This window comes from Meleagris gallopavo, chromosome 5 (assembly GCF_905368555.1).
Source record: "Meleagris gallopavo chromosome 5, MGAL_WU_HG_1.1, whole genome shotgun sequence".
NCBI classification, from domain to species: domain Eukaryota; kingdom Metazoa; phylum Chordata; class Aves; order Galliformes; family Phasianidae; genus Meleagris; species Meleagris gallopavo.
The window spans coordinates 37680800-37708429 of NC_139408.1; the positions used below are offsets into that span (position 1 = coordinate 37680800).

A 27630-nucleotide genomic window follows, 5' to 3' on the forward strand; every position below is an offset into this window, starting at 1 on the left:
TTTTTAGGTGCTCAGTGCATATTTAATCTCTCTTCTTCCCATTGCACCTTGTATTTAAGATATGATGGTATAATCTCACAGTCTGTCCACCGGGTCAGCCAGCAGCCCAGCCCTTTTCTTTAAATGCAGAGATGTTGGCATTATTGGGTCTGGGATAGACCTCTCTCTCTTATATGACACTTAGGTGCTTTAAAGTACCTAAGAGGAGTGTACTGCTGTTTACAGGAAAGTGTCAAATGAAAGGTATTAATTTGGGCTGGGACCAGAGTAGGTGGGGAGAAATCAGAGCAAATCTCACAGAGACCTGCAGTGTTGGCAGTAACATGGGGAGGAAGCAGTCAGAAGAGTGAGGGAAAGAAATGGTTAAGCACATGGAGAAAGGCAGTGGAAAAAATAATTCTAAGATGTATTGCTTCTGTCTTCATGAAGGCGTGTTCTGCATTCTCATATCTTCTCCATTAGGCTTTTATTTTTAGTTTGCTCTTCTGATCTCTGTTCCTCTGTGGTGGTGAGGACTGTTTCAGGACAGAGACAGGAGAGAAACTGAGAGTTGCTGAGTCCCACATGCTGTAGCGTGGCTCCTGGCCAAAATATTGGAATTGGGGTATGGAGAAAAGGGGGAAAATTTATACTCCTGGTATAACTAAGAAAAAGACTAAACTTCAGTAGCGTTTATATCTTGCAATACCCTACACTAGTGCAGCCTTCAGAGTGTGGCTGAACTCATATCCCTAAAGGCAGGCAGCACACAGTGAAGGTAATAGCTCTCCTCTGCTAAAAATTTCTTGTCCTTGGGGAATGCCCCAACAAGCTAATAACCTTAATGCTAGCACCTGCCTTTACAGATGTTGCAGGAAACTTTGGGAACACATCAGACTTGCCCTATTTGCTTGCTCCGAGCTCACCTACTAGTCTTATCCCTGAAATAATACCATACTGACACTTCACCTCCAGACAGAAAGAAGGTAACCAACCAGCCTGAATTTTGACACTGTTAAATTGTACATTTAAAAATAATTTCCTTCATTTTCTTCTCTCAGTTGAAGTCACATTTTTTTAAGCTAAAACTATTGCCATGAACACTTAAAGGCCAACAAGGACTGAGAAATAGCTGTAGGATTAGATCTGCTTATTTTCAGAATAATCCTAGTTCAGGTACAAAGTTACCCAGAATTTTCCCTATGCAGATAACTTGAGATAACGTAGACTGAAGGAGTCAGGAGGAGAAATAGACTGTTGCTTATGGTTAATACGTGACAGAAATCTCTTAGGTGCTGAAGAAGTCAAAGGCACAGCAGCATGATGAACTTGGGGGATGTCTTGACTGCTGGCAGAATGCTTAAAATTGCCAAAGTGAAAGGATAAAAAGAACAGAGTTGTGTGTGCGTGTTAGGGTGGTCTTCCCAAAGAGCTGTCTCATAACTGAATTCAAACTTCGCTGGAAGCTTTTCTCATAGCTTCACATCTGCACGATGTGTCATTTGAACACGAAGCTCAGCTTTTCCATTTAAGAGGACAAAGCTTTTTCCTGACCTTCCTCCTGTCTGCAAGGCTTTGGATTTCTCAACTCCTGTTCTTTCCTATCGGGGAGACGTGCTCAGTTCTCCAGCCATGAACTACAGGTGGAACATCAGAACAGTTGTTCGAGTTTCATGGACTTGGACTCGGCTGCCGGCGGGACCCGGCCACACATAATGGAACCCGGCCCGGCCCCGCCGCTCTCGTCTTCCTCCCCCGGCCGCGCCAATTAGGGGCGGGCGGAAGCGCGGGCGCGGCGCTCTGCCCTCGCTTCCTTCTCTTTCTACGTGCCCCGTCGGCGGCCGCGGTCACGTGGCCGCTCGCCGGGAGGCGCCTCCCGACGCTCTAGCTCCGCTCTCGCGCCGCTCTATTGCCCGAGAGGGCGGAGCGACGCCGCGCGCAGGCGCCGTGGGCCGTCCGCGCCGCCGCCGCCGCGGCCTGTGGAAGCGCCGCGCTCCGCTCCGCGCCGGCCGCTCGGGGCGCCGCCATGTACCCGGCCTGGGGCCTTTACGGGGCGGCGGGGCACTACCCGCCGCCGCCCACCTCCATCCCGCCGCCGCCGCTGCCCATCCCTCCGCCCAGCGTGCCGCCGCCCGCCGTGCCGCCGATGCCGCTGCCCAACTACCCGCCGCCGGGCCCCGCGCCCCCCGCCGCCGCCGCCGCGCCGCCGCCGCCCGGCGGCACCTCGGGCTTCCTCAGCCTGCAGGAGCAGCACCTGGCGCAGCTACAGCAGCTCCAGCAGATGCACCAGAAGCAGCTGCAGTCCGTGCTGCTGGGGCCACCGCCGCCGCCGGGGCCGCCCCCCCCGGGGCTGCCGCCGCCGCCGCTGCCCGGCTCGTTCCCGGACTGGCAGCAGCCGCCGCCCGCCGTGCCGCCGCCGCCGGTGCGCAGCTACCAGAAGCAGTTCTCCCACCGCGAGCCGCCCCCCGCCGCCCGCAAGCCGCCCCCCGCCGCCGCTTCCCGGGAGCGCGACGGCGCGGAGCCGCCCTCCGGGCACGGCGAGTGGGGCGAGCCCGCGCCTTCCGAGCCCGTGCCCATGGACATGGAGCTGTCGTCGCCGCCGCAGTCCCCGCAGCCCGCCGCGCAGCCCTACCTGCCCGCGCAGCCCTACCTGCCGCCGCCCGCCTCCTCCCCGCCGCCCCAGCCCTACCTGCCCCGCCCGCAGGCCTCGCAGCCGCCGCCCGCCTTCTCCGAGCCGCCCCCCTCCTACCTGGAGCTCCCCCCGGGCGGCGCCGCACCGCCCTTCCTGCCGCCCCCCGCGCAGCCCTACCTGCCCCCCCCGCAGCCCTACCTGCTGCCCGCGCAGGCCTCTCCCTCGCAGCCCGCTCAGCCCGGGCCCGCCGCCAAGGCCGCCCAGCCCCGCTTCACCCCCCCGCCCGCCGCCCTGCCCGAGGGAGGCTCGGAGGGAGGCACGGAGCAGCGCGGCACCCCGCAGCCCGACCCGGCCACGATGACGCCCCAGGTAAGGGCTCCGTCCGGCTCCCGCAGGTTGCGGCGGTATCGTGTGCGCCCGTGGCGTGCATCGTGCGGTTTCTTCAGTCGGTTTTCCTTCGGGCCCGTATGTCAGCCGGTCTGTCTGGTCAGCGTGGAGCTGTGACTGATGCTACCGGCTGTGGGTAAAGCTGCACGAGTCTGCCTGCTGTGGTACCCCGTTCCCTTTGACTTTCTGGAAATACGCTTTCTGCCACATGGGTTCGATCTTCAGCTATAAGATGATACGGAGCTTCTTAGGGAATACCCTGAAATAATAGTTTTCACACATGGTTCTTACAGTTAACTGTGCACTTTTACATGTGCACTAGGGCTGAAATGACTGCCTAATGTTAGACCAAGTGTGAGTACATCAGTGCAGCTCCGTATGCATGAATTTGGGCACAGTGCCGTTGGTGAAGTGTGGACAGAGGCGTGCATACAGCTGTGTGTACACCACCCTTGGCCTCGCTGGGGCTTTTGCAGCCCTTTGGGGTCAGCTCGTGTAGTTCCAGCTGCAAGAACAAAGCATAAATACTCTTAAGAGTGAATAGATTTTATTTAAGCTTGAAATACACAGGTTCAGTTGTTCTTTGGATTCAGATCTGAAGAAATTTGTAGAAATTTTGTATCAGACTGAAGTCACTGAGATTAACTTTGTTAGTTCTTGGGACATCTTTAATTTGTATCCATTTGACTTTCATACTTGTACAGAAATAGCAATGGAAATGTATCCTTTTTACATTTGTACCATATAATGAATCACCGCGTAGTGGCGGAGTGCTTTTAGTTCACAAATGTAATGTTACGAAGACTTCGGACAATGCTAGTTAATCTCTTACAGGGGTACAATGGGCTCATATTTAGTACCAAAACCTTGACAAGTCAGATGTTGAAAGTGAATAGCATTGAAGGTGCTGCTGAATTCTTGAATTGTTAAACTTCAGATCGAGCGGTGAAGTAATTTGTTCCCCTACTGTAGCTAGAAGTGTCATAAATGTTAGGAGGAGAGAAAACCAGATTACTGAGAATTTGGGGTCTTTGTCAGCGTGACTTTACAGATGTGTAACATGCAGAGAACTGGGTGCATTGAAATCTCTCAATGGTGCAGGCTTGTGTTCCTCAGAACCATGCTTGTGGTGGTGTGTGTTCTGGTCACATCTGTTGTGGTGCTGATTTCAGCCTCTGTGTAATGCAATAGGCGTAGTCTCTTGATCAGCCAAAGATGGAGTAAGTGCTCAAATAACTGAACGTGCTGTCAGGACTTTCTGCATTACATCAGTGCTTCTGTTTTGTTCAGGAGCTGCGGAAACCCGTGTTTTCACTTTTTTCTCACTTCTCTGTTAGAGCCTGCAGGGCATGTACTACTGACTTCATCTGCTGTGAAAACTATGAGACGGGATACATTGCTGTGTGTGAATGTCCTTGTGTGAATCACTGGTCATACTGTGATTTTCACCCTTATCCAATTGTTTGAGGAGGATCTTTTGGGTCTCTAGATGAAGAGAATTCTGTGATGGTGGGGCAGATGCTCAGTGGTCATTCCTCCAGAAGCACAGTATCCAGCACCTTTGTTCTAAGTCACCTTATGATGCTGTTTGAGAGGGATAAAAATGTAAACATCTTTTGTATAGCTGCATAGTGTGCTCCTCCCTCATGCTGAAATTTACTGACCTCATCTCCAAGTTGCAGCCTTTACAGAAGTATTTAAAAAAAAACACATTGGTATGTTTGTGTCTGCTAGGCTTTTGGCAGTGGAAACCCGCAGTCCCATTCTGAGTGTCAGGTGGGCTCTCAGGGGAAGCTTGTGCTTCTCTTAAACCTGTTTAAAGACAAATTGCATAGTTCAATTTTGAGAAATCCCATCAGACAATGCCTACCACTGTTGTTACCATGCTTTTTCTTTTAGTGTCCTTGCATCCCTGTCTTTTGGATTCTTTTTGGTTTGTGAGGAGGCTTTTTACAAATTGCTTTTCTCATCAGTGTGTGCTTGGGTGGAAAGGAAGGACAGAGGACATGAAAGCTGTGGGGCAGTCACAGATTCTTAAAGGTGGTGCAACTGACATGAAAATATAAGAATGGTTGCACTGAGTCAGACTAATAAAGTACAGTGTCTTATTATTCTGACTTTAACGGTGACTAAAAGGAGATGCTAAGAGAAGAATTCACAAATCAAGTGAATAGTGATACTTCTCTAAAATACAGGAGCTGCCCTTGCCATGACTGGTATCTTTATCTGTAAAATCCTGAGACTTTTCTTCTTGGAGCTTATGTGGTTGTGCCTTGACTCCATGGCAGTTCATTGCTTGCAGTTCTCTGGCAGGGACTTGCATAGCTCGGGGCTGTCAGGTAAAGAGCTGTTTCCCACCAGCTTTGAGTCTGTGTCCTGCTAGTCTGATTGATGCCTGGTATTACCTTATTACAAGATGAAGAGAGCTACTGGTTCCTGCTTGGGTCTCTCTAATATGCATGGTCCTGTAAGTGTTGAGATACTCCTCTTTAGTCTGTTTTTCTTTACTTTAGTGGCATCTCATAGTGCTTTGAAGCTCCTGTCATGTACGGATAGTACTCTGATTGTAGACTGAATTATTTAAAACTGAAAGCTGAGCCATATCTTAGATGGAGAATTCTTTGGATGGAGCCATATCTACTTTTTCAGCTGCTGAATATTAATTGTAGAATCACAAAGCGGTCTGGATTGAAAGGGACTTTTAAATATCACCTTGAAATCTCCCTGCCATAAGCAGAGACATCTTCCACCAGATCAGGCTGCCCAGGGCCCTATCCAGCCTGGCCTACAAAACCTTCAGGTCTCTGGGCAGCCTCTGCCAGGGCCTCACTACCCTCTGAGTAGACAATTCCCCCTAATACCTAATCTAAATCCCCCCTTTTCTTGTTTAAAGCCATTCCCCCATGTCCTGTCGCTGCACACCTTGATGAAGAGTCCCTCTCCTGCTCTCTTGTAGGTCCCTTTTAGGTACTGGAAGTAATTCAGAGTAATCAGAAATCAGTTTATAAGTATTCTTTGCTGTTTTTTGGGTCGTATTTTTTTTTTTCCTATCCCAACTTTTATTCAAATATTTCCACCGTGATTACTCTGCCATCATTTTCACACTACTGATCTGTGTTCTCTGTTCATGCTCATCATCTTTTTGAACGTTTTATTCTTTTTACTGCTCCCTTGCTTGTATTTGTTGTCCTCCTTTTCCCCTTCATTTTCCCTAAGTTAGTCTCTTAGTAAGTACACTTATTTGCTAGGAATAAAAAGCATTAAAATTAGCAAGCATGGTACTTACCACATGTCTCTATTACTTGGTCATTCTTCTGCTTTTTATTTTTGTTTTCCTTAATTGAAATCTCTTTGGTGTGGGGAATAAATTCTTCAGTGTCTTCCATGCCTCACGAATCACTATCTGAGTTTTGATTAAATCTTTTTACCTTCATTGTAATACTGCTGATAATGAAGTGAGTTTTTTCTCAAAACAAATCTAAACATTTTCCTAGAATATTTTTATTCTGCATGATTATTAATGACTGTCATAAATTAAAATTCTTTGTTTTTTTTTCTCTGAAAGCTAAAAGCAATTTGTCTTAGAAAATTTGTTTATTGTAGGAACAGCAGCAATACTGGTACCAGCAGCACTTGCTTAGTCTACAGCAAAGAGCAAAAGCCCATGCTCAGGGACAGCAGCAAATGAAAGGCCCAGGAGTAGGGAAGGATTCATCTGAGCAGAGAGCAAAGTCTGAAGAAGGGAAAATGAGTGCTTCAACTCCGCAGTCTGAACCTGCGCCGCTTAATGAATCCTTGCCTCCAGCATCTAAGGAAGATGAGTCTTCTCTTACATCCACTGAAACTCAGGTAGGTTTTGCAGAGAGGTGCCACTCTGTGTGTTGTGCTAGATGGGACAAAACACAGGAAAATATTGTCATCAAATTCTCGTATACTGCGTAATAAGAAATACGGTAAAACGATGTTAAAAGAACATTTAAGGCTACAGCAATAAATTAAAAAATACATTCCTCATATTTAGACTTGCATAGACACCCACACGTGCACCAAGCTTGACTCACTTGCACCTTCTCCAGCACTGTCATCTTTGTCTATGAGAAACACGTTGTGACAGCGAAGTGCAAAATCAAGTACTCTGTAAATGAGGAACGCTGTACTTAAGACGCTGTTTTCAGTTGCTTCTCTTGCTGGTTGTCTGGTCTGGCTCTCTTTTTCTCTGTGTATTATAGTTTGTCTAGAAGCCAAGAACTTTGTACAGAGTATTTAGTATTTTGTCAGAGTGCTTAATGATGGTTTCTACGTAATGGATGGAGGTCATTATTTCAGTGTTTCAGCAGATTACTGTAGCATGGTAGGCTGCCCTACAGCACGTGTTCTGCTTTCACTTACGATATGCAGGTTCTTGTCAAGCAGCAAAATTATGCACTTAGAATTACTTTGTTTCATCATGAAAATGCACAGTTGTTTCACTGCATTTGCTCTGAGCTGCACAGAGCAGATCTGTGTTAATCTCTTACCTGTTGTTAGCTTCTGTATGTATGAAAAACCTAATCCCCATCTGCTTAACCTTTAGATCAGACTACACAAGAATAAAGGAGATAAAAATCAGAACACTGGAATACAGAGTGATGAGATAATGAAAGCTGAGAGGATTCTTGTAAACTGAGTAGCAAACAAGTGTTTTTCTCTTCTGACAGAAGCAGCCTTCCTTTATTTATAGTATTTGCCCATTTCTCTAGCTTAATATTGATCCTCCTGATGACCCCGAGGAAGATTTGAGACTGCAGCAGTTGCAAGCAGCAGCAGCTCAGTGGCAGCAGCATCCCCATCACCGAGTTGGATTTCAGTACCAGAGAATAATGCAGAAGCATGCCCAGCTGCAACAGATAGTACAGCAGTATCAACAAATCATGCAACAGCCTCCACATCTACAGGTGAAACATTCAGGAGATGGTATTTTTGATGTATTTTGTGAGTGACCTAACACTAATGGTCTGCTGGAAAAATGAGTAGTTGAGTAATTTGTCGTGGTTGGCTTATCTGTCTATTTACTTTTTCTGCATGGATAGAAGTCAGTATCCCTGTTTCCTATTATCACTCAACTTTAGAATGAAGAAAATAGCTTGAGAGGTGATGACGAATCTTTAGTAGGATAGTGAAAATAAGAATTTACACTTTTAAGATTTTCAGGCATATCTGAATGATACAGGAGCAGAGTTGAATACAATACAGACCTTACTCAGCTTCTGATGTGTTCCTGATTTAGAAATCATTCAGGAGAAAGTGAGCAGGTGATTGTGTGAAGTAAATTGATAGCTGCCCTATTTCATAATTTTGGAAAATGTACAGTGATGAAATAGTCTTAATTACAAATTTGGATGATTACATCACTGTTGAAACTTTTAAGTTTTTAAGTAAACATTGATTGCTGTATTAGTTGAATCAGCTTTTTCTGAATTGGAAGAGTTTGTACATTAAGCATTTATTTATAGCTTAGGCTGTCTGTTTAAAAAATCTGGAAGTATAACCCCCAAAATCTTAGAAAAGGTCAAGCCCATCAGTTTAGCATCTGAGGATAAACTGACTTCACTGTGCAAATTATGTCATCCAGAAAAGGTTTAAAGAAAAGTAACTGCTAGTAGCTGAAGCAACTCTCTGCAGGTTAGTAAGTTTAGAAATTGAAATCCTGGGAAGTAGTCACATACTGGAAGTGTGAAGATTGATTTGGGCTTTAGCAGCTGTCGTTAGCATTAAGTAATAACACAGCTTGAAGGCCTTTGGCTATAGCTTTCTTCAGCTTTCCTGTATAAAACAAAATAGTCTTCTATACGTAAACACTTGCCCTCCAGTGATACAGTGGGTAAATTGATGTTAGGCATCAGAGTTTGCTTTTGTTTGGTTGTAGTTCTTCCTCACGTATCTGCAAAAATCAGAAGTTGTGATAGGAGGAGTGATGCTAAAATGTGTGGCTCTGACGGTAACTCAAATGGTATTTTGAAGTTATTCCTATGTTCTCATTGTAGACAATGTCAGTAGAGATGCAGCTGCGACATTATGAAACACAGCAAAAACAGTTCCAGCAGCTTCATAAAGACTGGGAGAGATCAATGAACCAACAGTGGCAGCATCAGCTTCAAACGTATCCTCATAAAGACCAACTTCAGGAGTATGAGAAACAGTGGAAAGCATGGGATGAGCAGATGAAGGTCACTCAGTCCCATCTGCAGGAGAAAGTGAGCTCACTCCAAAATTTGAAGAATCAGTATCCTGCAAATGTTTCACTTCCACCTCCATTTGTTCCGTATTCTCAATCTGCTCAGGGTGGCATTCCTGTTATGCCTCCAACTTTGCCTTCAACTACACCTCCACTGGTTCCCCCACCTCTATCATCTGTGTCTCAGTTATCCAACTCCTCCTCTGTCCCTTCAGGATCCAGTTCTCAAAGCAGTCAATCTACTGAAACACCAAGGCCAGCTCTGCTTCCCACTCCTGGTACCTATGCATCAAAAATATCTAGTTCACCTGTGTATTCAGCTTACCATTCTCAAGGAAGCTCATCCTTCAGCTCTTCAGACCACGGAAAGTCTCAAGTTCACCATAATAAACAAACTGAGCAAGGATGTGGGGAACTGAAAACCCCTTCTGCATTGTCTTCAACATACACACCTACCATGCAGGATAAACCAGTGAGATCAGGTGGATTGCTTCCAGATCCTCCCAGATCAGCACGTTTTGAAGGTCCCAGAGGTCCTCGGTAAGGATACTTCTGTTGATTTATACATGTTTGAGGCTAAATGCATTTTGGTGATATATTAATAAATGAAACATTGTCTTATTCTCAGAATTTCCTCAGGTCACGTGAGCTGTGTTTGGCAGAGGTTTTGTTCTTAATGTCTGCACGTTATGGTCTGTATTTATCTGATTACAGCAGAGATGAGTAAATGCTGTTCACCTAATCATTTCCTAAAGCAGAACACTTTTCTTTTTCTCCTCTTTCTGTAGTAAAGAGCATGCCACTCCCTTTTAACCCTCAGAGATATCATATTTCTCTTGTGAAAATAGGAAAGATGCTGTAAATATGTTATGCATCTTTGCCATCTTTAGATTAAAGATAACTCACATTTGGAAGACTGACCTTTCACAAAAAGCCGTATAAATTCCCAGCATTTCATTTGCAGTGCTTGGAACACAACTTAGGAATATCTAGAGCAAAATTGTTGAGGGATTGTTTTTAAGTCAATGTTATAAAAGATGACACTTCAGTGTGCACATTCTGAAAGGGGTTCAGGAAAGTATCCAGATACCTATTTAGTTAAATATACTATCATAGCTTATTACTAGAAATTTAGTTTTGAGAAGAGAAACAATTATTCTCTGTAGTTGAAATCCATTGATTGCACAAAGAAATGGTAAAACTAAGAGTGCTTCACCTGTGCATTTCTTTAACTTCTCTTGGTGTGAGAGAGTTCTGTAGCTACATCTTTTTCCTATTTGCTGCACTTTCCAAAATGGCTGCCAGATAAGAGAGTGGTGGTCTTTGTCTTGCATGCAAATCAGTGTTTTTCCACATATGTAGCATTACTTAGCATTCAAACAGTTATAAATGAGAAAGAAAGAAAGAAGTGAAGATTTGAGCCTTTGCCTAACACCGGGATTCTTTTTCTCTATAATATCTGATAGGTTTGATTTTGAAGGTAACTGTCTTTATTAAGATAGAGCTTTATTGAAATTTAAATCTGCATTTTTTCAAGTAGATGGTCTTTCTAGAAATCAAGAATTTCTAGAAAGTGCATACCGTGGCTTTATTTCTGAGGAAACTTGAAGTATTAAAATAGCATGGTAACTTTTGAACATTGCTATATTGTGATTGTATGACTATGCTATGGCTTTCCCAAAAATCTGTTTACTATTTGTTCTCAGCATCAGCCATAGAAATACATTTTTTAATTGAACTTGTGATAAATTAAAAATGTAGTGTGTTAACTGGTACTATCCCAAAGTTACAGGTAATGATTGGATGTATGAGGAGACACCCATCCACTCCATTTTAGCAATTAATTGCAATTAAGCAATTTTAATTTCTTAAAAATCTGTAAAGAATTTCCTTAAATTAATTTTCTGAATGTAGGGGTTGAAGAGCATCTTACAGTACTCAAACTTTTCTTCTAGTTATGCTTTCCATGTAAACATTGAACCTTAAAATTCAAGATATGCTGCCACTATGCTTTACAATTCCTTTTTTTTTTTTCTTTTTTGCTCATCCTGTTTATCTTGACCTCCTTCACCCCAAACAAAAGGCAGTTTTGTTCCAAAAGAAAATGTGCTTTCTAGTTTTTCATCTTAAGAGGATTATTAAAATTCTTTGACGTTGTGTAAATGATCTAATTTGGTAAATTGTTCACTGAAACATTAATTTCTGCAGCAAGTCAACTGCTGCTGGTAGGTAGGCAGTAATGAATTAATATCCAGTAAGGCACAACTGTAAATCCCAAACATACAAGCAATTTGACTTCAGGCACAAGTTCTATATTTTGTGTGAAATGAATTTCATTTGTTGTAGCCAAGTAGGTAAATCAGTATTTGTGCATGTGCTTAAAGGTTGGATTTTTTATTATATGACTGTGAATTTTTCTTTATGTTAGTTTGCTTGACTTCTTGTGTTCAAGCAAGGGCAGTTGTAGGTGATTTCAAAAGGAATTAAAAAAAAAAAAAAAAAGATGCCATAGAAATGCACTTGTTTTAGGCATGTTGTCTTGCAACAAACTGTTAAACACATCCTTTCTATAAGTATGTATAGATTTTCCTGTATGCCATTCATCACCATAGTGAAGTAAGCTTGTTCATAGTATTAAAGCAAAAGTTCAGTAAGTCCTATTCATTTCAACAAAACTGAAAAGCTGAAACTTTTTTCGATCAACTTTGGAAGGTTTGTGGGGTTTTTTTCCTTTTTCCTTTTTAAAGTCACATTTAAATCTTGAGATACTTAAGTTTCCTTTTTAGGGTCTGCAACTGGTTTAAATGTCTTTGTTGTACAGTGTTGCAATGGAGATTTCTCCATGCTTCTGCAGTGGTTCAAATGGGTTTGGTTCTAAGGCACGCTAGAGTACATCAGTTAAATCAAGGAGGTGTGAAATCTTTTTTTAGAGTTTGACATATTCATTTGAGTAAAATTGCCTTTATTTCACATACAGATTTGATGGGCCTCGAGGAAGAGGATACGACAAATTTGAAGGCTCAAGGCCGAGAGGGCCCCGTTTTGACTCCCAGCGCTCAGAAGGACACAGGTCACGTTTTGACCGACAGAATACTGATGGACAGCATACGAGTAGATGGGGCAATATCCCACGTGGACCAGCAGGACAATTTTATACTTCCCAAAATACATCACATGCGCATGGTTCTCGACCTGGTGGTCCACGGTGGAGGGGGCCTAGGCCTCATTTAGGACAGCAGCAGTCACAAACAGACTCAAGATCAGAAAACAAAGAGCCTTTTACAGACATAGCTGGCAATCAGCAGACTGTAAGTGGAACGCAATCACCTCCTGATGTGAAGAGTACCAGTTCAGCTGAGCCAAATGAAGACCTGGCAAACACTCAACAGGAACCATCCAAAGCTGAAGTCAAAGAAACCACTTCAGACCCTCCTAAAAAGTGGACGTGGAGTTCACATGATCCTAACGAGCAAGTAGAAGAGTCCAAAGGAAGTACTTCACCTATTCCAAACCAGAATTCAGCATCCCTTTCTAGTAATTCTGTAGCTTTGCAGTCAGGTGTTGCAAGGACAGGAGGTGCAGTAACCCCTGTAACAGGAAATGAGGATCTGGATTCCACAGACAGTCAATTGCTTGATTCAGATAGCACCCAGATAGTACCTGGGCCAGAAGGCAGAGGGAAAGGGTCTTTTATGCATGAAGATAGAGGCAAGGGGCATATAAACAGAGGAAGAGGACAGGGCAGAGGGCAAGGAGATGGCCGTGGCTGGGGTATGGGCCGTGGCAGAGGCATGGGCAGGATGGATGGCCGAGGAATGGGCAGGATGGATGGCGGCCGGGGAATGGGAAGAATGGACGGTGGCTGGGGAATGGGCAGGATGGATGATGGCCATGGCTGGGGAATGGGCAGGATGGACGATGGCCGTGGCAGAGGATATGTGTACAGAGGGAGAGGGCAGGCTAGGCAGGCATCCATCCGTGGCAGGGGCATGTTCAGGAGAGCAGGCAGCAGGGAAAGGATGCCAGATGGGCGGTCAGGGAGCAGGGAGAGGATGCCAGATGGACGATCTGGCAGCCGAGAGAGGACGATGGGTGGCCAGTCTGATAGCCGGGAGAGGGTGATGTCTAGCCGAGACAGAGAGCTAGCTGGGCGGCCAGGCAGCCGGGACAGGGGACAGCGGGCAGGCAGCAGGGAAAGAGGCCCTGTCAGGCGGGCAGGCAGCAGGGAGAGGGAGCCCATGCGGCGGGCAGGCAGCAGGGAAAGAGTCCCAGTCAGACGGGCAGGCAGCAGGGAGAGGGTCCTTGTCAGGAGAGCAGGGAGTCGTGAGAGAGGTCCTGTCAGGAGGGCGGGTAGTCGTGAGAGAGGTCCTGTCAGGAGGGCAGATAGCCGGGAGAGGGAAGCAGGAGGCAATATGGATAAACCAAGTCACCTAGGAGATGACCCTGACAACATGCCTCCTTACCATCGAGATGAGACACTCAGGGGTTCTTGGGGTCATGAAGATGAGAGAATGCATGAGGAATTTCCTTTGGATAGTAGAGATGACCCTTCGATGGAGCACGAGCATTTGGATGACTGGGAAAGAGAACGATACTGGAGAGATCACAACTCTGATTATCAGGATGATTCTGTAGATCCATATGATAGAGATGACAGACTGCCATCTCATCATTCAATGCCTCCATTATCTCCGCTATCAGCACTACCTCATTTATCATCTGATCATGACAGACGAGATTCATGGTGGGATGACTGGAAAAGGCCAAGAGAGAGGGAACTAGAGAGAGATCTAGATAGAACTGGGAGATCCTCAGACATTTACGATCAAGATTTGGACAGAGAATGGGATAATAGAGACTGGGACATGAGACCTATGGATGATAGAGAAATGGGGAATCGTGACCTGGATATTCCCCCCCTACCACCACTACCACCCCTTCCACCTCTGGACAGATACCGTGAAGACAGGTGGAGAGAGGATAGGAATAGAGACCATTATGACAGAGACCTCCGAGACAGAGGTGAGCTGAGAATTCGAGAGTATCCGGAGAGATATGACACATGGCGGGAGAAACAGGACTTTGTTCCTGAAAGGAATGATTGGGAGAGGGAACGGTTGTCAGATAGGTGGTATCCAGACGATGGAGACAGAGTAAGATCTTTGGATGGTCAGCTGGATTCATCCCTTCTTCCACCTTCACATTCCTCTGATATGCTGGGAACAGATTCCAACCTGGACTCAGAACAGTCCTTGGGGGGAGTGATGGTCCTGAGCCAAAGACAGCATGAAATAATTCTGAAAGCTGCCCAGGAGCTCAAAATGCTTCGGTGAGTTGCCTGATTCTGTCACATTTGGGAGGAAAAATAAGTAGATATTAAATTTTTTTTTAACCATTTTCATACTATTGCGTGTTCTCTAGAATTTTGAACTTCTGAGCTGGTACACTTCAATTGTATAGTATTGAGTGGGGGATGTTAATTTCCTTTTGGACATCTTCATTATAAATGTTTCTTGTCATGCATTAGTATGTTCTGATCAGTTGACTCACTTCTGACCTATCTTTCTTTTTTATTTCCAATGCAAATTAAATATTCTGTGTTTGCCAAGTAGCAGCTACATTTTTACGGCCAAAGATTTCTTAGGGATTGTGAATCCACATCCAGTTTAACATCCAGCTGTTAAATAGGCAAGTCAATCATATTGTAGTTTAACTAGCCAAATGGACTAATTGGATGTGAATGAAATTTTCAAAATCTTGATCAGCAATGAGTTGCCACTGCGATGGAGTTTTTGGTTATTTTATCATTTTTCTTTTGTTTTTTAAACTGTTTACTTCCTTTTCTCATGGCTGTTTCAAGAGCACAAAATATACATTTAGAAGTAGTCTCTCTTTTTATTTTGCTTTACATATAGGTAGTACTAATTTTAAAGCTGAGTTCCTATGCGGGGGAATGCACTTCATGTATCTGTAAAACTAATTACTAAGAAGCCTTGTTTGACATCAGTCTGTTTCCAGTTCCAGGAGTCATGTCACTTATGTGCTTTTCCAAGCTTGAGAACGATGTTCATTGTCTGGTGGAAGAAAACTTTGTCCTGATGTAATTTCATGACCTAAGCAAGCTCTTGGAACCTCCTTTTTCATTATGTTCATTAACTAATGTAGTTGCCAGATAGGTACCATGAGAACAAACCTGTTGCGTGGTGCTTCTGCTTCTTTAGTATGTTGTTATTCCCACCTCACCTGGCCCATAAAGCAAAGCTATCAGAAAAGTTTGGTGCTTCTGTGTAGATGGTTCTTGTTTCCCGGTTTCTTCAATTTACACATTAATAGCTTCATTTCTTTCCACCATAGAATGGCAGTAGAAACTCACATGGAACTAGTTGTTCAAAGTATCGCTATCACAGCTTTCATGGATGAACTTATTTTTTTCTTAAATGATAGAGCATTCTTCTTTTGAATAGGGCATTTTCCATTAGTTACTTTTCAAAATGCATCCAGATCACCTGACCAATCTTTCCATTATTTTCAAAAGAGCTTGTTGATAATTACTTTGTAATATTCTATTATCCTCAGATGAGTTTGGTAATTGTTTCAAATAGTCACGTCAAGATTTATGTGGCAGTGATTCCTAATTCACATAGTGGAACCTATTTAATTTCTGAATACTGCTTAATTTTTAATTGAAGTATGGTTTGTGTGTTTGTTTTCTTTTTAGAATGTTCCCTCATTTGAACTTGTAGCATCCTCAGTGAATAATTTTGTCCAGCTTTGTTGACATTGCTTCTAAGGATCAACATAAGAGCAATGGCAAATAATCAGGAAGATATGAATGCAAGGCAAACTCAGAATGCAAAAGTTAACGAAGATCTCGTATTAGAAAGCATCTGTTAAATTCCCTAATGATGTAATAGGGATTTATATCAAAATAAGTAATCGAATGATATCCTCTTCCACATCAGAAATATCCTAGGGTTCAGTAAATTTAGAAGGAGGAGAAGGAGGAGAACACCCACCTTCTGCACAAATGTTTTGTTTGTGATTTGACGCATGGGTTTTGGTGCATTAAAAGTATTCATGAGAAAACCAGAAAGATAAGTTTCTTCCTTTATATTCGGTGAATGAGACAGAGATTCATGTGACCCATCCTATTTGTGAGTTATTGAGAGATAGCTTAGGATTGATACCTAGTAAAGACAAGAGTTTTAATTTCACAGGGAGAATAAGCTAAAATAATGAGCAGTTAAAGTGAATGTTTAGTTATCTCTGTTACATTAAACTGTGTTGAACAATAGAGAGATATTTTGCACTTTTCTTGAAGCCGTTTTGTTTTCAAACTCTTAAGATTACTAAGCATCTGTCCCATATGGCAGGCCTTAATTGCATGCAGAAATGCAAGAAAAGTGATTTTTAAAAAGAGAGGGTAGAACCGTACTTTGGGAACCACTGCATAAGTGAATAATTTTACTCAAGCTGAAATACTTACACATAGAAATGAAAATGGTGTAGATATGCATGTCTAAGTCATTAAGAAGGAGAAATACAAATATAATATTGATACTCTTGTTTTTAAATTTGATATGAGGATATTCTTAAAATTAATTACACAGGTACTTTGCATCAGGTTCTTACAAGCAAATGACCCCAGTCTGAATGATAGAAACAACTTTAAGGAGACTGGGTTTGTTGTTTTTTTTTTTCTTACTTTTTTGATCCAAGAGCAACATTAGTAGTATGGTACATCATTTTTTTTTTTCACCTTCAAAAGTAATGCTTTCATCGGGCTTTGTTTTTATTGTGAATATGACAGCATAGTTGGTGCTGCATACTGTTCTGTATTTATCATGAGGTTTATTCTTCATAAGCCTGCCATAAAGAAGACATAAGTGCTGGCAATTGCTCGGTCTAATCTTTGAACTAATGCAGCACATGGGAGCCCTTTCTGTGAGCCACATTGCCCTTGCATTGGATGCTGAACAGAGGCATTGATGGCCAGGATGGCCTCTGTTTCACCAAGTACAGAGGGATCCTGCTCTGAGTTGTTTTTTGGGTGCTACCATAATACATGCAATTAGTATGACCAAAGAGTTACTACAATTAAAAAAAAAAAAAAAAAGAGAAAACAATGTGAACAAAAACTGAAAGGAAAGCATATTGAATGGAAGTTTGTAATCTAGTGGTTGCAGCATTCACTGCTGTCCTGTTTTCTGCTCCATAAAAGAGGAAAATGAAAGTTAACATTACCTCTTTGTTTTTAAATGTTGGCATCTCTGTTATGCTTTGTGTTGGCCTCAGTCTCATCAGCATGCAACCTAGAGTGAGTCCCGGTGTACTTAGGCATATCCATGGGGCTTCACATTTGCAGATGGTGGTGGAAGTAAAAATCCAGCTTTGTTCTTTACTGTTGAAGCAGAGTAGTTCTAGCCAAGTTTAGAGGAAGTCTGGTCAAAAAGGATGCAGCTAATATATAAATATCTCGATGGCTGGTAAGGTGGATGTGAAACAAGGATTTCACAATCAGCATTGACCATATAATGCCATGTTCTCACTTAAGCAACAGACTGATACAAGTTTTTTGTGATTCATGTGCAGAGAGCAAAAAGAACAGCTGCAAAAGTTGAAAGAGTTTAAACCTGACATTTCCACGCAGGACTCTCCAAGATCACAGAACACAGGCACGAGACCAGGTGCCTTTCAGGTAAATATTCAGGTAAAAATTTCAAGACAATGTAATGTGCTGATGGTAATTGCTATCCGTGTGTATTTTAGGTCATTTCCGTGCTCTGATGATCAAACTTTTCTATGGAATTACCTCCCTAGCAGTCCTTACAACTTCATCTGTCTTTTGTTGAGGCAAAGCAACTTTGTGTTTTCTTTAGATTTTCCAGAGCCTGTTTTAGTCATTCAGTTCACTGTGTCTTCCAAGCATGGCCCACAGGAGACAGTAGCTCATGAGATTTAACAGTTCTAAGTTGCTGTGGGATGATGTGCAAGAAGAGATGAATTCTTGTAAAGTAAGTTTGCAAGATTTGTGAGAAGACAGACCCTACTTTTCCCCACCTAGTTACATGGGGTTGCTGTCTTTGAATACCAGATTGCTCTACTCTTCCTGCTTTAAGGGTTCTTTATACTTTGAAGAGATTGAGAGGAAAGAAAATTGAGAATAGTTCCATCAGAAACTCAGATCAAGTGGGCGTTAGTTTGCTGTTGGCTGTCTTTATTAGGAGTTCTCATTACCATCTAGAATATTGTGAAGTGCTTGAAAGCTCACGTTTGTGCACCTCCATGCCTTCATTTCCTGTTGTTATGTAAGTTATTGTTCTGCTATGTCATCTCCTGATTGGTCCTGAGAACTCTTCTCAGATGCTTTAATTTGTATTTTGGTGTCTCATACCAGGTCAGAAACCAACTGAACTTCTGCAGTCATGTTTAGTCACAGTTATAAAGCCTTCCTAAAACAAATAAACAACTTTGTTATGTGTATGTCAAAGGAGATGCTGAGTTGAGGCACAGACTTTTTTTTTTTATGCCTTAGGTACCAAAAACTTGACTGTACTGACCTGTAATCCTGACCTTTAACCAGCCCAAACTTTCTTTGTTCCTCCTCCCAGAGAAGCATTACACTGTGAATGAGGCACTACAAGTTTTATTTTTGCCTTGCTGACCTCTTTCTTGTTTACAGTGTCTATAAAGTCAAGTAATAGAACACATTTCCTACCAAGAACCACAAACACGATGGCATCTTTAGGAAGTGACTTTACTCCTTAACTTTGATATTTTGTATCTCAGAATACTTCACCCATCTGCCTAGGGGTTTTCAAACATCTGTTACCTTTCTTAAGATTTCTGCTGTGTCTTTGAATTTAAAGTTTCGCTTGTAACTACAACCATTCTCCAAGTTCTGTTGCGTACTGCTTAGGAGACTGCCTATAACTTGGCAGCTACTGTGATGCTAAAAAGACTCTTGTGACAGAGTATGTGGTGTTACATGAGGATGTTGGGTTCAAGAAGGGATTTTATTTTTTCACTGGGCAACACTTTCCCCCTGACCAGATTGTGTTAAGAGTTTTCCAGGTGGTACTGCGCTCTGGGAATTTTTTCAGTGGCTTCCAGAAAGAAGCTGGCCTTATCAATCCTTTTGTGCTTCATCAAGTTGCCCTACTTTTAGACTATTTCAGCCTCCTCACTGACAGCAGGAATCTTTGGGAATTAAACTGTAGACACTTTTGAACTAAGATTGGCCTACTGGACCTTAAATTGTTATGGTTATTTTTAAGAAGATAGTATTTTAAGCATTCATGTAATGAACAAACACTAAATTAATTGAGGCTTGCCAGTTCATGAAATATTGTCCTCCTACCTATAGCATTTTGGTGGAGGTACTATATAATTTGACTATGGATTGCCTTTGTGCTTACTGAGTTAGGATGAGAGAAGATTAGATGACAGATCTCTATTTAAAGTGCTTTCTGCATCTAGGTCTCTTCTCAGCTATCTTCAGAGGCAACATTAGAAGCCCAAGCTATTAAACCTTCTCCTGCTGTTATTATAAAGCCTCCCGTGTTGTTCAGACAGCCCACCCCTGTGACAAGACCACCTGCCCCACTGGCAAGGCCTGCTACAGCTATGACAAGGCCACATACTCCAGTTTCTACTCCAACTACAACCCCAAGTCATGGTCAGTCTTTAAAACCATCACCTTCTGCTGTGGAACAGGAACGCTGGGATGAAGATTCTTTCCACGGACTCTGGGACACAAATGAAGATAAAGGAGCAAATATGGAATATGAATTACGTAATCAGGAGTCAATGATGCCTCCACCAGTATCCTCGCCTGTGAAAGTACCTGCTGTTCACACCTCTGTTCCGTCAGCTGTACCAGGAACACTGCCTCCAGTTATTCCACCGGTTCCTAAAGCACCTGTAATTCAGCAAACTGTGGATTACGGCCATGGACGAGGTGAGTATTACAGTGAGCATATTCATTCTGAAATTGAGAAGTAGCTCTCCGTTAGCTTCTTTCTAAAGGAGAGTGCTGCACAATGTATGCTTTATATATTTTGCAGCTGACATCTAAGCTGTGTATGTTGTCATCTAATGCCAAGCAATGCAATTTTTAATGACACCATGACCTCCAGTCTTGAGTTTAATGTTTTCTGTACTGCTGTGATAATGAGCTTTTCCATGTGAACTGGAATCCATCTCTAACAAACACCAACTAATGTGATCACATTAACATGTTGTATTTACATTGATACTGATACTTTCCCTGAATCCATTTAATACCTGATGGGAATAACTGTTAGAAAGTCTTTCAGAATGTAAGTTGCTCCTCAGAACTGAAACAATCCGCTTTAAGTTACTAACATTTGTGTTTTTTAGATACTGCTTGATTGGTATGAAGTACCCTCTTCTACAGTACCTAGAGACCCCTGGCACCAGTGTCCTGTTCTGAGGAGCAAGAACGCTTGGCATATAGTGCCTAAGCAGTGAAAGGCTCTGATTTTTAGTATTAAGCTTATCAAAACTAAAATTCAATATTAGTTTTTAATAGAATCAATTTATTTCATTCTTAAAGCTCTTAATAAAAGTGAGATCGTGTTATAAAGAAGTTCATAAACTGTAAATTGTCATTTAAAGAGCATTTTTTTCTTTTTAAGATGCCATACTTACTTTATAAGTAAGAATTAAAGCCATATTGATTCCATTAAGTAGATGTTTTACAAAAAACTGACCATTAGGAATCTTAAGTGAGCATGTCAGTTAACATTCTCAATAGTATAGAAGTTCCATGAGTCACTGACACTTCCATAGGATCTTAGGGTTTATGATCTAACTGCACATACTACCTGAACTTATCCAAAGAAATTAAGTTCCATTGTTAAGATGTAGAAGTATGCATATTTATTCACACACGTTTCAGATTTAAAAACAAAACAAAACAAACAAACAAACAAAAAAAAAACATGCTGTTCTGTATTTTTGTATAGTTCTTTTTACATTATCTATTAAAGGAAATTTGGTAAGTCATTTCAGTTATTTCTAATACTATTGACTTATTGCTTTTCATGACAGAGGAAAAGAAATGGAAGGGTATTTTAAGACCTAAAATGTTTTCTGATTATTTCTAACTAGATATAACCACCAGTAAAGTGGAACAGATTCCATATGGGGAGAGGGTAACTCTGCGTCCAGAACCTCTACCAGAGAGGCAAACATTTCAAAAAGGTAGGGAGTGCTTGGTTACCTCTGAGACCATTGGTTAGCTCTTCGGCAAGGTTGTAAGGCACTAGAAGGGTATTTTAAACAAAGTCTGCTTTAAGCTAGATCCACTTTATTTGCTTCAAAGACACTTCAAAATAATGGCTTATACTGTCCAGTGGAGTAATACAGTCAATGACCAAGCCACTTTAAAGATGTGTTTTGCTACCTTTAAGTAGGATTACTTGATTTGGTTGTCTTTCAGGGTTTGGAAAAGAGGTTCAGTGGCTGAGAAAGTTCATTTTAGCTGTGGCATCATGTATTTCTACATGCTTCTCCTGTACTTTTATTTTTTGTTTATCCTTCAAAAATAATTAATTTGGGGTATGTTTTAGTAGTTTGGATTTACACTGGTTCCTCTTTTCAGAGCACCCTGGTCGTTACAACAGAGAAAGAGACCGTGAGCCCTATTTTGAGCGTCAAGGCAACTCAAATGTGGATCACAGGGATTTCAAGAGAGAGCGGGAATTACACAGAGAGCGTGGTTCTGTGGACTATGACCGAGAGAGATTTGAAAAAGAGCGTCATCCCCGAGATGATAGGTATGTAGTTTTGGAACGTTACTGAAATCAGTGTGATTCAAGATATATTGTGGATCAGTCTGTCCATTTTGCTGCATTTCTCTCTGGAGTCCATGGTAGAAATTCTAGGAAAATACAGAATTCTCTTTTGGCAGGGTTCTTCCTACTGCGCCTTCAAGGACTCCGTCTTACCGTGACAAGAAAGACCATCCCCCCTCTAGGAGGGGTGGATTTGACAGACCACCATATGAAAGAAAGACAGATCGTCCAGCATATGATCATGGGCCGTCCATGTTTGGAGGTATGGTCTCTCAGTCCTGAAGATATGCTAAAATACTATGAGAAATAGAAATTAATAGAGGTGGAGTTAGGAAAAGATCAGTTGGTTTGCAGTATTTCTTCATTTAGAGTACAGAATTTGTGAAAACTTGTTTGGGTAATATAAGAAAATTTTGTTCCTTGGTGGAGATGAGATCAGGAAAGCAGTTACATTCTCTGTTAAAAATGTCTTTGATAGTAGTAGTTTCAAAATTAGAACTTTGAATTGGTTTGGGGAAACATCCGTGAATTTATCCTAAAGCAGTGAGTGTCTATTAAAACTTCTTAATTTTTCTTAACTAAGAAAATTCTTCTGTCCAATCACTGGAATTTGAAGGTGATCGTAGAAATTACCCCGAGGAAAGGATTCCTATTTCTGCTCCATCAATGCCCCGTCAGCCACCACCTGCTCCACGAGTGGAAAGGAAGCCAGAATCTAAAAATGTAGATGATATTTTGAAGCCACCAGGACGAGACAGCAGGCCAGAGAGGGTGCGTATGCATTGCAACTGTTTCTGTGAACTCTGTATTCAGACAAAAAGCTCATGAGTATGGTATGGTGGGAAGAAGGCTTTTTTTGAGGAAGCACTCTAAATTTTGTTGGTTTCTTTGCAACCCAGAGTATTGTAGCATAGCCCTAAGGACTCTAGAGGAGATGTAAACCACTTAAGTGAACTAATATGTAATATCTATTAGTCAGTAATGAATGAGTTTTGCATTCTTCTGAGATCTTCGCTTGGGTTTTTGGTTTATCAAAGGAAAGAGTTGGCTTTACCCAGAATCGGAGTTGGCAGTACACAAATTTAAAAAAATAAAAAATAAAAAAATCAGAACAAGATCCAACCTATAAAACACGTTTTCAAGATTTGTTCAATTAATTTTATTGTAACCAGTTTTATACCAGCCTATGCAGTGTGAGCTGAGAAAGCTAACATCACATAATCTTATTATTACTCCTGTGGAACTTCTTCCATGCATCATAACCTTGTTTGTAAAACCTGGCAGTGAAGCATGGTACTGGCTTTGCTTTGTGATATGCAGAATGGTGAGTCCAGGGCACATAATTTTCTAGAAGAATTTTTTTGAATATGAGATTGTTGAACATAGCAGTCTCCTACTTTGTCTTACACGATCTTTGTTTCAGATTGTAATCATCATGAGAGGGTTGCCTGGCAGTGGAAAGACACATGTAGCAAAACTCATCAGGGTATGTAAACAACTGCTCACTGCGTAGTGCTGCTTATCTCTTTCATGTGCTTTATTTGCTCTTTTCTATCTGTTTGTACAATATACCAAGGTAAACAATGAAATCAAACTTGGTGGAAGAGTCAAGATCAGAATCTAGAATTCCAGTCTGTTGTTATTTCATGTTCTATATCTTCATGTAGAATGTGAATCTTGTCCACTATTAGCAATTGGAGAGAATACTGCTCTCTTTGTATCTTGAATATAGAGCTGGGAATTGCAGTTTGCCAATACCATTTTGAAGACCTTACATAACAATGAAATTTGTGTAGGTACCTTAGAGTGTATGTTTTCTGATTTGTTTCCTTCCTAGGATAAGGAAGTGGAGTGTGGAGGACCTGCACCAAGGGTGCTCAGCCTGGATGATTATTTCATCACTGAAGTAGAAAAGGAAGAGAGAGACCCAGATACAGGGAAAAAAGTAAAAAAGAAGGTACTTTTAATCGATCTGTTTATTTTGACAGAGAAGTGAGACAATTGTGGCACAACACAGGAGCAATCAGAATTTCTGTCTGTTGCTTTGAAAAATGTGGAAGTCTCTGACTTGTTTTGAAAAACAAGTCAATATAGAATCATAAAATATCCTGCATTGGAAGGAACACATCATCGTGTGGAAGGGATCATCGTGTCCTAATGTGAACTCCTATTGTGACTAGTATAACTATACCTAATATAAGTTAAGGGCGGAATGGGTGAGTGATTGAAAGCTGACTTAGAAGAAGACTTTCTCATACTTCCTCTTACTTCGTGGTCAGGATATTCAGCAGTTGAATATTGGTGATTTAATAGTTTCCTCATTCTTAAATGCCTTTGTCATTAAACCAGGTGATGGAATACGAATATGAAGCTGATATGGAAGAGACTTACCGTACCAGCATGTTTAAAACTTTCAAAAAGACATTGGATGATGGCTTCTTCCCCTTCATTATCCTTGATGCTATCAATGATAGAGTGAGACATTTTGAGCAGTTTTGGAGTGCAGCAAAAACCAAAGGTTTTGAGGTAAATGTCTTAAAGTTGTTCGAAATTTCTATCACTTGTATGCTGGTATTTCAGAACTTTTGTATGCGAAGACGTTCCCACATTAAGGAAGGCTGCTGTAATCTACAATTACAAATTTCCTTTTTTTTTTTTTTTTTTTTTAGAATGTACAACAGAGAACCTTTATCACCAGTTAGAAAAAGAGCTCTGAAAATTGATTAATGGCATCAATATACAGCATCTAATATTGTCTTCCTCTTTCCAGGTATACTTGGCTGAAATGAGTGCAGATAACCAGACCTGTTCCAAGAGGAATATTCATGGACGGAAGCTAAAGGACATCAGCAGGGTAACTGTATACATATGAAGTTGTAGGATTGATTACAGGTTTTCTTGCATTTTTGCTTCTGCTGATGTTGGAAAACTTGGTTTCTTTTAGTCTATGTAATGCCTACAGCTTTCTTCTAAGAGGAGCTGGTAGTTATTTCACGAGATTGTTTTTATGTCATTTCAGTCAGATTCATCTTTTTGTGTTTTTTTTTTCTCTTTTTCCTTTGAATTTCTTGCATTTTTGAAAGTACTTCATTTTCATGTTTTTCTTTCTTAGATGTCTGATCACTGGGAGGCAGCACCACGTCACATGATGCGCCTGGACATTCGTTCTTTGTTGCAAGATGCTGCTATTGAGGAGGTAAGAATATCTATGCTTGTTAAAATGACAAGTTATGGAGATGTGACTATTCTGAAAATATAAAGCAGGGAAAGATAGGATCACAACAGATTGTGCACTTGGCCCTGTAGAAAGCCAAAATTGCTGTCAGACAAGCATATTCCGTTATTCTTAACAAATATGTAAACACAAATGCACATGCTAGTTTGTGAGGCGTTTTTTAGCTCCCAGACTTGATGAATCTTTGAGGAAGTTAAAACCACTTCGTTCTTCAGCAACTGTTAGGACCAACTAAAGAGTATTTTTGCTCTCTCAGAGCTTGGCACATTTCCAGGTTACTGGATCAAAATTTATTTTGTGAATAAGTGAAGAATAAGCAAACTTTTCTGGGTCCCTGCTATGAGAAATCCAGAGAGGTAGATAAATATCATTTAGCAGATTTACTTAATCTATAAATATGCTGCCTTTTCTTTCCATTTGCATCTTCAATATGCTATCTTTCTGTATTGTTGTATCCTTCTTTGGGAGACATATCAGGAGCTTTAGAGATAAACTACTACGTTAATCACATCTTTATTCTTCTATCTGAACTTCAGCTTACCCTGCTTAAAAGATAAGACTTAGAAGCCAAGCAGATCCTTTTAAGTTTGTGTTTGTGCTTTGTAACAGGTGGAGATGGAGGATTTTGATGCAAATATTGAAGACCAGAAAGAAGAAGCCAAAAAGGATACAACAGAGGAAGAAGAGAGTGAACTGGTAGGAGACACATCAACCATCTCTAACAAAATGCTTGTTAATATGTCTGAGGGAGAGCTTTGTAAATGCCAACTCGTTGCCATTCTTAGTGGTGCCATCTTAATACACACATTTCTAGTCATTTCTTCCTTAAACATTTCTAAGAGAATTTCAGTGTTAAATCCTGTTATTCCTAACTGAAGTTTTAAAATCATCATTAAGTGTATGCTACAAACAGCATTATCAGAGTAACATGGCAACATGCCTCTTGCAGACGTTTGTTTATAAACTGCAGTACACTGTAGCTCTCTCTTCCAGATTATCTAAGTATCACACCAAGTGGAGAGATGGGAAGGATGGGCAAAGGCTCAATTAGCTTATTTCTTTTCACGTGTTTAAAGAACTCATCTCAATTATCATAGTATGTGATAACAGTTATGAAGAGTACTTTCTGTGCCAAAGCACTCTGACTTTGTCAGTAGGTATTTCCAAGCTGAGGGATGAGATCTTTTGGAAGAATGAAGGTTAGAGAATTGCCCTGTGGTCTGACTCTTTGGAGTATGTATTTAGAAGGCTTTCAAGTGTAACTTCTTGGTGTGTGTTGGAGCTACAACTGATCAGGGCTCAAAAAGTTGGAAGTGTCAAATCCTAGTTCCCACAACCAAGCAGTTAAATTGCAATAAACAGGAAATAAGCAAAAGCTGAGATGAACAGTCCATTTTCTTGATCAAGATACATGTTTCCTCAGGAGTGGCAGTCTAGAAAACACTTGAAATCCAGAATAAGAAAAACAAAACTTAGGAAGAGTGGATTTAGGATGAGCATCTGTTTTTGGTTTTGTATTTTTGCAGTATGACTCATTAATTCTCTCGATATGAGACTGCATAAGGTATGGTTAAAAGTCTTTAAAGATGCACCCATGTTTACAAGAATATAGCTGCTAGTTTCTCATTTTCCAGAAACAAGTTATGTCTAGAAAAGAAAGTTGTCTTTAGTTTTTGAGAGAAATGTATACATAAATATGTATGTGTGTTTATGGGCTTTGGGGAGTGTCCTGTTGCACAGCACATTATAAGAATAGGCCTTTTCTTTATGAGACGAGGAGAAACCATGGTGGTGAAAATTATGCAAATTATTAATAACTAAAAGTAATTTACATATAAGTATGCCTTCTGTTCGGATTCATGAGAGGTGATAAATATCAAAGAATCATCTGCTGTGCGTAATCTCTACTGTTGAATAACCTGGCTAATCTCAGAGAGGCATGTCAGACAGAAAGGAGGAACAGCATGTTGCATTGGGTATCTGTCACCTTCTTGAGAACAGTCAATAAGGGTTCTTCAGCTCATTTTGCTGCACTTCTCTTAATCCTGTGGAAAAAGAGAGGTCTGGAGCTCCATCTGCCATCTGGTCTTAATCTTTTTCTATCCTATCTGAGGACTTGGATACTACACAGATTCAGCACACATTAGTGCATTTCACACCATCCAAGTCACTCTTTTGTTGCTATTATCAATTCTTCTAGGGTTGTTTGAAGCGTTCAGACAATTCTTGCTTTTCTGTGCTTGATGGTATGATTTACTGATGCATTTAACTTAGTGTTCTCACCAGTGTATCACATGTTGCATTGCAGGCTTCTAGTTATGGTGTAACTTTTCTGAGAAACTTTTAATGCACAACTTGACTT

The 27630-nt window shown here is 41.5% G+C and overlaps 1 protein-coding gene across 8 annotated transcripts in view; it reads left to right on the plus strand.

The window, feature by feature from the left end:
* The first annotated feature begins 1888 nt into the window (after positions 1-1888).
* The window catches only part of YLPM1 (YLP motif containing 1), a 46497-nt gene continuing 20755 nt past the window's right edge, over positions 1889-27630 (plus strand). For 2 of the 8 annotated variants that reach the window (XM_085225311.1, XM_085225310.1), the window contains exons 1-17: positions 1889-2980; positions 6602-6847; positions 7738-7932; positions 9022-9752; positions 12190-14541; positions 17805-17922; positions 19692-20172; positions 21348-21440; positions 21841-22015; positions 22150-22295; positions 22617-22804; positions 23457-23519; positions 23871-23990; positions 24383-24559; positions 24804-24887; positions 25146-25229; positions 25878-25964. In XM_085225311.1, coding sequence (XP_085081437.1) covers positions 2006-2980; positions 6602-6847; positions 7738-7932; positions 9022-9752; positions 12190-14541; positions 17805-17922; positions 19692-20172; positions 21348-21440; positions 21841-22015; positions 22150-22295; positions 22617-22804; positions 23457-23519; positions 23871-23990; positions 24383-24559; positions 24804-24887; positions 25146-25229; positions 25878-25964 — 6315 coding nt within the window. In that variant the 5' untranslated portion in view covers positions 1889-2005. The remainder of the gene's footprint in view (positions 2981-6601; positions 6848-7737; positions 7933-9021; positions 9753-12189; positions 14542-17804; positions 17923-19691; positions 20173-21347; positions 21441-21840; positions 22016-22149; positions 22296-22616; positions 22805-23456; positions 23520-23870; positions 23991-24382; positions 24560-24803; positions 24888-25145; positions 25230-25877; positions 25965-27630) is intronic. The other 6 variants (XM_085225307.1, XM_085225304.1, XM_085225306.1 and 3 more) reach the window with 6 other exon arrangements.